The following is a 13,535-nucleotide window of genomic DNA, read 5'->3' on the forward strand; positions in this document are numbered from 1 at the left end:
TTCGGGCACACATCCACAACAAAGTTGGAGGCTCCCTAGGTTGTTACAACACAATACAAAGTTATCAATGAAGTAAACAACAACTAGGGTTTCCAAAGGAAACTCTAGCCAAAGGTTCCTCAAGTGAATGAGGGGGGAATTCAAATCGCTTTGGTGATGATGTAGATCTTGGTCTTCTCCTTCGATTCTCCAAAGATCAAGAGCTTTGGTTGGTTGAGGGAGGAGATCTAGTGAAAATCGTGGTTCAGCTTTAGGGATTCTTCTTGGGGAAAACGAGCAGCTTGAGGTTGATAAGGAAGGGTGTATTTATACCCCTCCACAAATAAATCCATTAGGTGAAATAGGGGGCCGGATTATCCGACCCAAGTAGGGGTCAGATAGTTCATCCAGATGAAATACCCAGCCTTCCTGAAATATCCGGCCAATAATCCGGGATACGCCCTAGGGCTCGCGTATTTGGTCGCCTATAAGTCCTTAGTCAATTTTTGGGGTTCGATGTTGACCAACAAATCTTATAAAGAATTCTGCAATAGTTATCAACACATTAGATTATCACTAATGTTGTTATGTAACACACAAAACCATAAGAGGTGGGGAAATGTTCTTTCAAAGTTTATTCCCTTCTTCAGCACCCATGTTCCAATCAAGATTATTGCGTGCTCCCGCATGTTGAGCAGGCTCAATGTAGTATCCATCAGATCATCTATGGGCCCTTCTCTCAGTCCTGCATATTTAGGGTTGCGCTTGCGTGGTGTGTTGGCTATTGATATCCACCTTGGCACTCATATCCACCATCAGGCGCGCGCCCAACAGTTCCTATGCTTGTTCCTTCAGTTGGGCCAAGCCCACATCCACCCCTAGCTTTGTGAGCCTGACCATGACCGCAAACTCCTCACGTGACCATCTTCATATACAACTGTTCAACTATCATCGATCCAGGAGTTGAACTGAAGTTAGACTCCATTTTTTCCCCTATACCACACTCAAGATACGTGTGATCCATCAATCCGCACACCTAACAGTGCTTAGGTACCTCATACTACACTGATAGAAACATGCGCTCACTGCCCTCCTATGTCGGTGGAACAAAGCATGTTAGCGGCTTAGTCGAATCCAACTTCATCTGAATTTGGTGAAAAACTCCCATCCTCATTTGTACAGCTGACAGATCGACAAAAATGATCTCGGCCACCCTCTTTGATAACTGAGTTGAGATCTCAATGTTGAGGAAGAGTGGTGGCAACTTGTGAATCTGAACCCCTATTACACTCCCTTAGGTATGACCGAGGGAACCATCATTTCCCCTTCAAAGGGATCAATCATCAACGCATATCTATATAAAAGCCATGGTCCCTCCTCCCCGAAATCGCTTCCAGCCCCCTAGATAGTATGCCTGCAAGACAAAATGATTTGGTTTCACCTCATGGAAGTTGACTTCATATGTAGACATAATCGTGTTTTTCAAGGAGTGGATATTGAAAGTTTTCCTCATCAAAATCATTGCCATCGTGAGTCATTTCATCTCTGGTCAGTGTGTGATCTCCTCCTTACCCAGAACCACCTCATTGAGCTCCTCCCCATGCAACTTCAGATTCTTCAACAACTCATCCACGTCAAACACTATTTTCTCCTTCCTTTCTCCGCCCTAGAACTCTCCACCATGGCGATCGCTCTTGTCGCCCAAACCTCTACCAAACTCTAGCCACCAAAACTATCTTTCAAGGCTGGATAACTAGAATTGTTAGCCCCTGGGTCAGCCCAAGTCAACTGAGATGGGAAATGAAGGATTGGTGCGTGGGGACGCTGAACTTCCAGCGAAATGTAATCAACACCGGAATCACCTACACCCTAGAAAAGACTAGGTTGTTAGTTTTTACGGGCGCTCTAAGTGTCAACCTTATTTTCTTTCGGAAAAGAAAAAAAAAAGGCGAGGCCCCTGGGGCTGAAAACGGCGGTAAACTTGGCCCAGTGAAAATGCTGTCATAGCAGGCCAGCCCCTCGCAAGAAAAGAAAAAAGACGCTGCGGGCCCAATCGTCATCCCCGAAATCTCAGTCTCATCCGGAACTGACGAAGCAGACCCTCCGCGCGCGCCACGCCCACCCGCCTCTCGGTCTCGGCTCTCGGCATGGACGCGGCGGAGAGGAGGCTCGCTCGCGTCAACGCCCACCTGCTACCCTCCCTCCCTCTCCCACTCGCCTCCGCCCCTCTGCTCGCGCCGTCCCCCACTGCTGCTTCGTCGTCGCCCGCCGGAGATAGCTACCGGCGCGTCCACGGCGATGTCCCGTCGGAGCCCCCGGAGTGGCGCGCGGCGACGGACGAGGACGGGAAGGATTTCGTCGACATCCTCTACGAGAAGTCCGTTGGAGAGGGCATCGCCAAGGTGAAGCATTTCTTTGCCACAACCTTGTCAAGTTTGGGGGTTTTAGGCAGACCCTCTGTGGACCTGTACTATATCAGTAGTGCAATGTTCTTACATTTCATCATTAATTAACTGATTGCATTTCCTGCTGAAGATCACAATCAACCGTCCTGATAGAAGAAACGCATTCAGACCATTGACTGTCAAAGAGCTGATGCGTGCATTCAGCGATGCGAGAGATGATAGTTCAATTGGAGTCGTCATACTGACAGGGAAGGTGATGGCTGCCCCTTCTAGCAGAGGAACAATGAAATTTATCCATTTTACGATCCTGATCAGGGTAGGCTGTGGATGGGGTCTTATTTTCTTATTTTTGGTGCATAGGGATCCAAGGCATTCTGTAGCGGCGGCGACCAAGCCTTGAGGGATTCTGATGGATATGTTGACTTTGATAGCTTTGGCCGACTCAACGTTCTAGATCTCCAGGTCATATGCAATCCTCTGAAATTTTGTACCATAACCTACTTGCTTACAAATCAGACGAATTCTTTTGATGTTGCCTATTGGTGTATTAGTGTTTACCGACCAGTGTCACTTCTATATGAAATGATTGATATCTCTGAGCACATCAACTAAATCATTTCTCATTTCTCCAGGTACAAATTCGGCGCCTTCCAAAGCCAGTTATAGCTATGGTATGAGCATTATCTTCTATCATCTCTTAGTCAATTTTCTTTTAGAACCCAACAAATTAGTCCTGTTGAACATGCTACCAGGTTGCTGGTTACGCAGTAGGTGGTGGACATGTTCTACACATGGTGTGTGATCTAACAATAGCAGCTGACAATGCCATATTTGGGCAGACCGGTCCAAAGGTGATTTTTCTGGCCTATTTTGTTTATTCATGTGTAGTACGCGAAGTTGTGGTAGATTTTAGATAGGAAGTTATATATTGTTGTCACTTTTACATCTTGCATGAAAAACCAGTCTCCTGTGAAGTGTATACGCATGGGACTTTACTTGCCCATTTTTACAAAATTATTTCCTCCACACATCATTAGCATGTGCAATGCCTTTGTACACACCCTTGATACCATGAATGCACTTGGACCGAGTTCTGGCAAAAGCTAACAGTAGGCCAAGATTATGACAATTTTCGATTCACGGTAGCATATCAGTAATCCAACCTTTTTCGATCTTTCTCGGAGTTGAACTTAGTCAAAATTGCCAGGGCAAGTCAATATTTTTGGAGGCAGAAAATCTAAATGGGGGCAAAGTGCTGAGTGGAGCAATCCTATAGATAGACTAGGTGGATGCATGTAGGAATCTCCCACCTAATGCTGACGTTATCAACTATTAATATCTAAATCCAAAATTTTAAAATGTATGATCGCTACCATATAAGAAGTGAACGGTTACCACCCTCGATGTGGAGTATTTGTAGTTTCGTACTTGTGGTGACAATGCAATGTTATGGAAGCCAGATGATGAGTATTGATGTGTTACCAACGAACAAGAAATAGTATCAAATCATCGAAGTACTATCATGCAAGTCTTATGCGGATGGCAAGTGTCGTTCATTAACCTGGTAACGAAGTGGCTATAACATGTCTATAATCTGGTCTTTATAAAAAAATGTCTATAATCTGGTAAAAGGTCGATTATAAGCTGACCGCTACTGAGAGGAAAAGGTTGTCGAAACATTTCAAATGGGATCTTGTTTCCGAGTACTCGTCGTGACGAAGCCAACAATTAAAAATGAACATCAATCGGGTACACAGTTTGAGAGATAAAAGATCTGAAACTTAGAAAATGAAGGGAATCAATGTCATTCAATGCAGATGCCGAGGGTCTTTCCTTTTCTAAAAAAATGTTGATGTCATATTTTTTAAATGTCCTGCTTTTGTGTATGGAGGAGTGTTGCAATGAGTATTCTTGGATATAACCGCCGCAACCTAAGGCAACGATGGGCACATGTGTAGTTTAATTCGGCCCCTTCCAGGCGTTATGTGTGGCAGCTTTTTTTTGTATGGTTTCCTCTATCCAAATGTGATTATATTTTGCTTTTTTCCATGATATTCATTACTTCAATAAGTGTAATATATTGATTGCTGCCTTTTCTCTTGTGTCTCAGTCATCTTCCTTATAAAACCCTACCAGGTTACTACACAAGTACACATAGCTTACTTTGCCTTTTCTGTCTGTGATTTCTATCACAGGTTGGAAGCTTTGATGCTGGTTATGGCTCTTCCATTATGTCTCGGCTGGTAAGCTACCATACGACTCTGTTGGCTTCATGCTTAATCGGTGATCCAATGAGATGCACATACTACAACATAAAGTAAATGTGCCTGGCGACTAGAGCTTTCGAGCGAATTCCCAAGGCAACGCTGATCACTACTGTGTAGAAGTGCAGAGCAACTTTGATCATATTGAGAAAATATTCGCAGTTCTCTCTTTCTCATTTGATCTATTGCCGACAGGTCGGACCAAAGAAAGCTCGTGAGATGTGGTTTCTGTCACGGTTCTACGCTGCTGATGAAGCAGAGAGAATGGGACTTGTCAATGTAGTCGTTCCAGTGAGTGCCTCAAAGTTATAAATTAGAAAAATGAAAACTGCTTATTAGCTGGCTATTTTCGCCTAGAATGCAGATCACGATATGCCCCACCTAAGATGCTCATGCGACCATGTACTTTCTATATCCTTTGCATTTGCAGCTTGTTGATCTGGAGCGCGAAACTGTGAAATGGTGCCGACAAATCTTAAGGAACAGTCCCACAGCCATTCGGGTTCTGAAGTCTGCGCTCAATGCAGTTGATGATGGTCATGCTGGTCTTCAGGTATTAGTTTGTCTGATGTTAAGAAACTCGAACATTGCAATTTTATTTCTCCTTTGTAACTCTCCAAGCGATGTTTATGTCCCTGTAAGTACTAATGTAATGGGAATTCGTGCCACAGGAGCTCGGCGGGAATGCAACACTGATCTTCTATGGGACTGAAGAGGCCAAAGAAGGGAAGAATGCGTACATGGAACGACGGCGTCCTGATTTCTCAAAGTTCCCACGGAAACCTTGATTTACACTTGATGATTTCATCATCTCCTAAGTTGTAAGAAATTTTATTGGATGGCTACCTCTCATGAACTCATTGACAGAGGTAACCCAAATATTTTGTCATACTCGGTGGATAGTGTAGAACTGTAAATCATTGTTTTTTACTATACGCAAGTCTGTTGACAATTTGCTGCCAGAAATGCAGTTTGTGTGCACGAAAGGAAATGCAGTAGCATGTGTGAATATCCTTGCAGTACGATATATTTTTATTGAAAATAAAGTACCTTTGGGTCACATCAGCTTGAGGAAATCAGATTGGAACAGGCATTGACTCTGCACAACAAGCTTTTGTCGGTTTTCTCCGTGGTTTCTTGTCTTTCGCTGGTTTACCTTCTGTTTAGTAGGTGGTATTTAACCGTGTCACATATTGAGTGTCGCTTGTTTGGAGACTTTAACGGGGCGACGCAAACGGAAAATGCGTGTCCTTCTTCAGCGGGGCGACGCATAATGATCGTGCCGTCCGCAACGACGCAAACCTGGTCCGCCTGGCAGTGACCCAGGCTCGATGTGTCTTCTCAGACACGTCAGTACTGGCGCCGAGGCGTCGCTTCAGCAGTCTGCAGCCACATTAATGGCGATGTCTCGCGTGGCGCGCGGTCGTCGCCTACCTCTGTGCACGAAGTAATAGCGATGCCACGCGTGCCGTGGCCGTCGCCTGCCTCCGGCCTATATAAACAGGGTCGCGGGCATCTCATCTCGTCCCACACAAAACCCTAGCCGCCGCACAACCTCCACCTTTGCCATGAGCAATGCCGGCCGCGGCCAGGCTACGACGCCTCCACCTCCGACTCACCTCCCCGGTCTCGAGCTCCGACGAGAAGTTGGAGGACGACAACAGCACTGACGACGTCCTAGACCTGGTCAGTGACGCGAAGTTTCTGGCTGACGCGGAGAAGGAAGCAGAGGAGGAGCGGGCGGCCCACGCGGCGTTCGACGCCGAGATGGAACGCCGCAGGGAGGCCGCCGCTGCAGATGACGACTCCTCCGACATCTCATGGTCATCTGATGACCCTGATGCGCCTACCTCGGAGAAGGCGGCGGAGCAGAGGGCGTTAGTCGACTCCTTCGAGACGCTCAAGAAGACCGAGGAAGCCGCGAACGAGACACTACGGCGGTGCCTGCTAGAGGACGCGACGGTGCACCGAGTTCTGGTAGCTGCACGGCTGGCGGCGGAGAAGCATACGAGGGGGGATGCAAAGGCTTGTACCAACTGTAGTTTGTAGTACATTATGCTTTTTAAATATTATTGAAAAACAAAAAATAGATCGCCCCGTTGGGAGCACAGCCAGACATAAATGGACGTGCAGTCAAAATATATCCACGGGGACGACACAAACGGACCACGCGCGATTACTTTTAGGCGTTTCGATGTGGGTCGCCTCGTTGGAGATGCCATAATGGGTAGTCTTCAGGCCCAGTTCGAAACCATGGCCCAGCCTGCCTGATGTTTATCCCTTGCGGCCTGCGCTCCTCAGCGGCGCGGGCCGGATCTCCTACACCTCCCAAAACTGCAACCGCCAGGTCGCCTCCACAAACACCACGCCACGTCTACAGTTCACGCCGACCCCGCGCCAGGTTAGCCCTACCCGTTCGCCGAGCACCGGATCCCCACCTCTTCCGCGGCCGCAACCACAACCACAATTCGCCTCCTCCACCACCCCCACCCAGGTTAAACAAATCCATCCACCCTCAGCCGGAGAAGAATCCAGAGCCAAACCTCCCAGATTGTTGGCGATGCTGCGCACGGGAGGAAGCCGCCTCGCGGCCCCGGCGCTCCGGCGGCTCCTCGGCGAGCGGGCCCAGCCGGGGCTCGCGGCGGCGGCGGGGGGCGCCAGGGCGTACCACGAGCGCGTCGTCGACCACTACAACAACCCGCGGAACGTGGGGTCCTTCGACAAGGACGACCCCAACGTCGGCACCGGCCTCGTCGGCGCGCCCGCCTGCGGCGACGTCATGAAGCTGCAGATCCGGGTCGACGAGGGCACCGGCAAGATCGTCGACGCCTGCTTCAAGACCTTCGGATGCGGCTCCGCCATCGCCTCGTCATCCGTCGGTGAGCCCCCCGCTCCCCGTCCCGCTTCCTCACTTTTCCCCGGACCGCCCGCGGTGCATATTCGCTGCGTATCTAGAGGTAGTTAGGTTAGCTTCTGTGGATTGAATCTATAAAACAAAATCGATGGTGCGGTCGTTTAGGATAGGGAGGGGATTTTTTGAAGGATGAACATTTATTTTGCAACTACTTATTTTGGAATCCCGACTTATTAGATGGTAGGATGATTTTGAAGACGATTCTGACTCTGAAACATGACCAGATGAGAAGACTAGTGGATGCCTAGGCTGATTAGAAGAAAAAAGTAGCAGCTGTAGCCTGTAGTGCCAATGTCCATCTATGATGTTATAGATTGCATAATGCCATTATTTGGGTCTGCCTTTCCTGCTGGGTTGTTGAATTGGTCCGTGACATTTAATTTAATTTGATTAATGTTAACTATAACTCTATAAGCATGCCTTCAATTTGGGTTCTGGAGCTATTCATATAAGCTGTATGATATGATAGGAAGTACATGCTTGGATTACAGTTCATCTTAATGATTTGCGTAGTCTAGGGTTGGTTTGGTTTGAGGATACTATTGTATTGATGGTGCAATTGTTCTTTTATTTTGATATATTTGCCTACTTGGTTTTGGATTGTTCTTGGCATGTACAGGGAATTTTATCTCTAGAAACATTATGGCTTGTAGTTCATTTTCAGATTCTGCACCAACAGTTACTTATCCATATTAGAAACTAGTCTTCTCTAATGCTGAACAAACACCTTATAAAGGTCTGTTTGCAATTGTGAGACTGCTGATTTCTTGTAGATCATTCTCAAGAATGAAATGCTTCCACACTATTGCTGATAGTTGGTAATCTGACAATTGGGTAGAGGCAGTTCGTGTTCATTTTTCTGATGTATAGTGCTTCTATTTCCCTGCAAAATGTGTATTAGCAAATCTTCAGCCATAAAGTCAATTCTTAATCCTACGATTGTCCTTGCAGCTACTGAATGGGTCAAGGGAAAGCAAATGGAGGAAGTAGTGACTATCAAGAACACGTAAGCTCTCCTTGTTATTCTATATCTTCTTTTCAGTTACAATATTTTGAGTGTTGTTTTTGTCTTATCTGAACATTATTTGTCATTTCATTGAAAAATGTATCTACTAGTCGGTATCGGTATGTAACTAAAGGTCCTGACACATAGTTTCCTTTGCAAAAGGTACTCCTGTATCAGAATGTGTGTATCAATATTATGATGTCTGAGTTTGCAGCTTTGCATTAGCCTATACCCCATTCACTATTGACTATCTTCTCATGAGCGTCTAGAATTATGGAAACAAAATATTTTAGAATATTGGAGTGTGTTGTGTTGCCTCATATTGTTTAATGAGATTGTTAAGGTGAAGGGTACAATCAAGCCTTTTTGTTCAGCTGCTTGATATGGCTGTTATCTCTGGCATTGTTTGGCTGTTTATATTTGCAAATGAGCATGTTTACGAGTCACATCAGAGAAAGCTGTTGCTCATGGTCTTAGTTTATGTGCTTTTGATTGTTACAAGATGAATCAACTCATTTCCATATTTTTGCTATAACTGCAATGCGGCCATTGATCACTCGGTGTCTCCAAGTATGCTGTTTAATCCTATTGGTCTTAGTTTATGTGCTTTTGTTTGTTACAAGATGAATCAACTCATTTCCATGTTTTTGCTATAACTGCAATGCGGCCATTGATCACTCGGTGTCTCCAAGTATGCTGTTTAATCCTATTGAGCAAATCAAGTTATGTAAAACAATAACAAGCGCCAATGTTCTGTCTTTTCAGTGAGATCGCAAAGCACTTGTCACTTCCACCAGTAAAGCTCCACTGCAGTATGCTTGCTGAAGATGCAATTAAAGCTGCCGTGAAAGATTATGAAGCAAAGAAGGCGAAGCTGGGAGATGGCCCTGCAGAGAAGGCTGCTGAAGCATGAACATGAAGTTCCTGTCATGAAGGGTATTGACCATCTGCCATGCATCTGCTCCTAGGGATGATATATGCTGATATATGCTTCTGTTATCTGATGATGGGAAATAGTGTGTAATTTTCACAAACTACGGTGATGTAGCATGTATCTTAAGGATGAACACGAACAGCTTGGAATAAATGTGCGGTCATGTTAGGAAGAAGTTGTGCGTGCATAGCAGCCAAAAAATTGTGCATGTTTAGCAGATGCTTGGAAGTCTTGTAGTAATACTTGCTGATGTAAGATGCAAATCTACTCTTTGATTTTTTCTTTGTGATGCTGTTAGGGTTTTGTAGCTGCTTTGCAATGCTTCTGTGTTGGAACGTTCTAGTGGCGTGGCATCAGCTAGGCTGTGAATTCATGTCTAACGTTGGCTAAGAACATGGTGCAGTCTGGTGAAGTCGCAGATAAGCCGTGGACTGCAGAGTGAACACTTGAGCTTACTGACAGTTTGTTTCTGCTGGACAATTTGTTAGCCAGGCTTCTCTGGCCAAATACTATCTCACGGGCTGATGCGTACCCGTGTGGACGGGTTACATCAAGGGTGCCAACAGCATGACCCGTTTACATATTTGAAAGCAAAACTACGAATTTAGAAGTACAAAGTGGAGGTAAAGTAACTTTCATCGGCTCAATAGATTGAAATAACGGGTAGGAACAAAATACTCTAGAAATACAACACATTATTTTCACTCAACTTCCGAGGTTCAGTTCCAAACATAGATATCTGCATCTGGAGTGTCGTGTCCTCCAACTACCCAACTTCACATGCCACGTCGAAGGTAAAAAAGGATGTACTCACATTGCTCTGCACAAACATGAGATAAATCATATCAAAATGAGAATGTAGAACGTTTGTTTCTGTAATATAAGTATAATCATATAAACAATCATCACGATAGCTAAGAAATCAGGCAGTTGATAAAGGAACTGAATAGAGGTAAGATGTATGCGAACGAGTACTCTCAGAACAAGCTAACTGACTAGAGCCATCGACATGCATATAGTAATGAGGTTCCTGTCGTGCACAAGCTCTGAATGTTGCTCTTTCCTAACAATATTGTTGGACAAATGCGCCAAGATTCGTTAAGCTACTACATTTAACCACACATGCCCATTTTGGGGATTGGGTGATATAAGTAAATAATACCACCTCAACGATAATATAAACAGATACAACAGTTGGTTTCTTCTACACACTGCTGAGCTGACTGCAAAGGAACCAAACTCTAATATTTGTATAGATGTCAAATTCTCAATTGTTCATTTATTTGACATTACACATCGATGCGCAGAAGGTGTAGAGATGCCTTGGTGGAAATACAAAATAATTGTGTTCATTGTTTGACCAAAAACCAGGAAGATGTTTTTCAGAACAACAGTAAAATCAAGAGTAAATCAACTGATAATAATTTGTTCTGATCAGTGGCATGCTTAAAAACACGGCCCACTTCACCCTGGTAATGACTTACTCACTAGACACACTTAGCCAACACGAAGTTGGTCTTGTAAGACACTGGAGAGATAATGTCATATAGCATTGCTGAATAATCAACACAACATCATGTACCAATGTTGAACAAAGTAAAGTAACAACTGACGACAGTCCCAGTGGCAGTTATTGTCTGAATTGAGCTTGAGTGAGTACATTGTCATGTATGAACTACTTCTGACTATTATGTTTGTAGGGAGATATTTCGGACAAACTCTAAAACCGGCTACACAATCTCTACAAGCATGACAGTACCACATCTGAAATCAATAGTGCCCATCAGGAATGTAGAGAATGCAGTATCCAATATCGATGGTACAAGACATAGTACAAACCACAAACATGAGCTAATTTCATATGAAAAAGCAATCCACTGCAATTACAAGAGGAATACAAGAGATTTTGATGAAAATTACAAGGTGGTGAGAAAAAAAAAGGAGCCTAGTATACCTACTCTCACGCGATTGTCACCTTGGCGCCGACCCCCTCGAGCTGCTTCTTGGCCTCCTCGGCCTCCTCCTTGCTGACGGCCTCCTTGAGCTTCTTGGGGAGCCCCTCGATAAGGTCCTTGGCCTCCTTCAGAGCCAGGCTGGTGAGCGCGCGCACAATCTTGATGGTCGCGATACGCGCGCTGCTGGGCACCTCTTCGATGACGACATCGAACTCCGTCTTCTCGACCGGGGCCTCCTCTGCCACCGCAGCCGCGGGCGCCGCCGCCGCGGCAGCGGGCGCGAAGGATGCGGCGGAGACGCCGAGACGTTCCTGGAGGTGGTCTACGAGGTTGCGCGCCTCCTCGAGAGTGAGCCCGGCAATGGCATCGCCGAGCTCAAGGACCTTCGGGGACTCCGTGGCGGTGGAGGCGACGGCGACGGCGCGGCGGCGGCGGTTGACCATGGGGAGGGTCCTGGGGACCGAGGCCGAGGGGGATGGCGAGGTGGAGGGGAGCGAGAGGATGGAGAAGGCGGAGGAGAAGGTGGTGGATGCCATTGGGAGCTCTGGAGGCTTGGCTTCGGGAGTGAGCGGGAGGAGGGAGGAGGAAGCGCGAGCAATGGAGGGGATAAGATGAGGCGAGGGGATAGATAGACGGTGCCATCTATATATCATCGTTCGTGACCCGTGAGTGGCTAATACCTGTGCTTCCACTTAGCAATCGCAGCACTGATAAGCAAAGCCAATGAGATCGTTGTTTATTTTCTCTGTAACTTTTAGGGAAATTTGTCTGTAATGTTTTGGATGCCTTAGCGCAGGTATAATGGTAGAAAATGCGTGTCTTTCCTTAGTAGCTCTTCACATCATCAGGTATATGTCATGCAATACGATTATCTCTTGCTGCTATCCTTAGCAATTTATAAGAATTAGTTAAATTTTCGTAGATTTCTTTAGAGTTTTATTAATACAAAATCATGTGTTCCAAAAAGAGTAAACAAATGTGAAAACTAACAGACAAACCATGAAAAAACATTTGTTCCAAAAAGACTTTACAGAAAACTATCTCCAGGTTTTTTTTGCGCTTGCCGAAGCCAACGAACTTAGGATGCGGGAGAAATCTCTGTCAGCTAACCTAACCCTGGCGCGGTGCCGCCGTCAAGTGGCGCCATTCCTTCCTGAAGGGCGTCGTGGGAATCCCTTGTACACTGCACTCTTCATGTCGGGGGAAACCCTAGGACCGATCTGGTCCGGGCAGCAACGCCGTGTCGACAATGCTTCCTTCTCGAAGGGGCTGCTTGGCACGTGGTTCTTTGGGGTGCTTGGAGTGTGGTGGGTCATAGACGGAGGGCGCAACGGTTGCGGGTCATCTTCGTTTTGTCTTCGCCATTACCTTCTTTTCTTTTTCTTTTTCTTTTTGGGCATGTTGTTTCTATTGCCCCAATATATTTCTTTGTTTCGAACTGTTCTATTGGTGTAGTTGTTATATTAATATAGCAGGGCGAAATCCTGTTTCGGGGAAAGCCAGTGAACTTCAAAAAACGCCACCTACACGTGCGTCGGAAAAGAGGTCGAGCCCCGTCATTATCGTATTCAAAAGAGCACTATCGTCAACGAGAATTTGTGAGTGGACGAAAAAGTCATGTGGCACGTCGACTAGGGACGTCCTTGTGCGACCTTGAACCAAGATCCGCCGCATCTCATCAGCGAAGTCGAGGAATAATGACAAATTTACCACCTTCGGACCAACATTCTCTCGAGAGAGCAACCACCTCGCCTTGGCCTCTAGCGCCGTGCTGAGAAACTGATCTCGCCAGATCTAACGAAAGACGAAAAGACCAAGCCGCCAATCTGAAGGATCAACAAGCACACGATGCCATTAACTCCGAGACATCGCCGTGAAGGTTGGTGTCGGTGTGGGACTAGAGTTGAGGCAGATTTATTCGCCCAACCGACGCTCTCACCACCCTAGTGGCACACCACAACAGACAAACTCCAACCCTAAACACTAGACCAGAATGGAGAAACAACGTCCCCTCCCTCCTGCCGCTAAAAGGCAAGCATAGGAAGAGGGGACCAACACTAAGGCCGGTGGAGATCTGG

At 46.1% G+C, this 13,535-nt stretch overlaps 3 protein-coding genes across 4 annotated transcripts; 2 read left to right on the top strand and 1 right to left on the bottom strand.

Annotated features, from left to right (window-relative positions):
* Positions 1–2,095: 2,095 nt before the first annotated feature.
* Positions 2,096–5,724, top strand: LOC124661075 (1,4-dihydroxy-2-naphthoyl-CoA synthase, peroxisomal-like). The gene is made up of 9 exons (XM_047198937.1): positions 2,096–2,381; positions 2,515–2,637; positions 2,745–2,846; positions 3,017–3,055; positions 3,137–3,235; positions 4,580–4,627; positions 4,844–4,939; positions 5,079–5,201; positions 5,320–5,724. Exons 1-9 carry the CDS (start codon positions 2,127–2,129, stop codon positions 5,434–5,436), a joined length of 1,002 nt encoding a protein of 333 aa, XP_047054893.1. The 5' UTR covers positions 2,096–2,126; the 3' UTR covers positions 5,437–5,724.
* A 1,469-nt stretch (positions 5,725–7,193) lies between these two features.
* LOC124659270 (iron-sulfur cluster assembly protein 1-like) lies at positions 7,194–9,809 on the top strand. The gene is made up of 3 exons (XM_047197192.1): positions 7,194–7,527; positions 8,514–8,568; positions 9,334–9,809. Exons 1-3 carry the CDS (start codon positions 7,209–7,211, stop codon positions 9,479–9,481), a joined length of 522 nt encoding a protein of 173 aa, XP_047053148.1. The 5' UTR covers positions 7,194–7,208; the 3' UTR covers positions 9,482–9,809.
* Positions 9,810–10,126: 317 nt separating this feature from the next.
* On the bottom strand, positions 10,127–12,091 carry LOC124659269 (50S ribosomal protein L12-1, chloroplastic-like). Of its 2 annotated transcripts, none has more exons than XM_047197190.1 (2): positions 11,461–12,091; positions 10,127–10,322 (listed from the first exon to the last, which is right to left on the bottom strand). In XM_047197190.1, exon 1 carries the CDS (start codon positions 11,991–11,993, stop codon positions 11,463–11,465), a length of 531 nt encoding a protein of 176 aa, XP_047053146.1. In that variant the 5' UTR covers positions 11,994–12,091; the 3' UTR covers positions 10,127–10,322; positions 11,461–11,462. The 2 variants fall into 2 exon arrangements, with proteins under 2 accessions (XP_047053146.1, XP_047053145.1); XM_047197189.1 differs by having other exon boundaries at positions 11,457–12,091.
* Between the last annotated feature and the right edge of the window lie 1,444 nt (positions 12,092–13,535).

Source organism: Lolium rigidum, chromosome 6 (assembly GCF_022539505.1).
Source record: "Lolium rigidum isolate FL_2022 chromosome 6, APGP_CSIRO_Lrig_0.1, whole genome shotgun sequence".
Classification (NCBI taxonomy): domain Eukaryota; kingdom Viridiplantae; phylum Streptophyta; class Magnoliopsida; order Poales; family Poaceae; genus Lolium; species Lolium rigidum.

Bases quoted from the DNA above. Each gene is read 5' to 3' on its own strand.
- LOC124661075 (XM_047198937.1), top strand. From the start codon at position 2,127: ATGGACGCGGCGGAGAGGAGGCTCGCTCGCGTCAACGCCCACCTGCTA. The intron at 3,056-3,136 runs GTATGAGCATTA...ACATGCTACCAG, and splicing joins CAAAGCCAGTTATAGCTATG to GTTGCTGGTTACGCAGTAGG. The intron at 3,236-4,579 runs GTGATTTTTCTG...TTTCTATCACAG, and splicing joins TTGGGCAGACCGGTCCAAAG to GTTGGAAGCTTTGATGCTGG.
- LOC124659270 (XM_047197192.1), top strand. From the start codon at position 7,209: ATGCTGCGCACGGGAGGAAGCCGCCTCGCGGCCCCGGCGCTCCGGCGG. The intron at 7,528-8,513 runs GTGAGCCCCCCG...TTGTCCTTGCAG, and splicing joins CATCGCCTCGTCATCCGTCG to CTACTGAATGGGTCAAGGGA. The intron at 8,569-9,333 runs GTAAGCTCTCCT...CTGTCTTTTCAG, and splicing joins GTAGTGACTATCAAGAACAC to TGAGATCGCAAAGCACTTGT.
- LOC124659269 (XM_047197190.1), bottom strand. From the start codon at position 11,993: ATGGCATCCACCACCTTCTCCTCCGCCTTCTCCATCCTCTCGCTCCCC.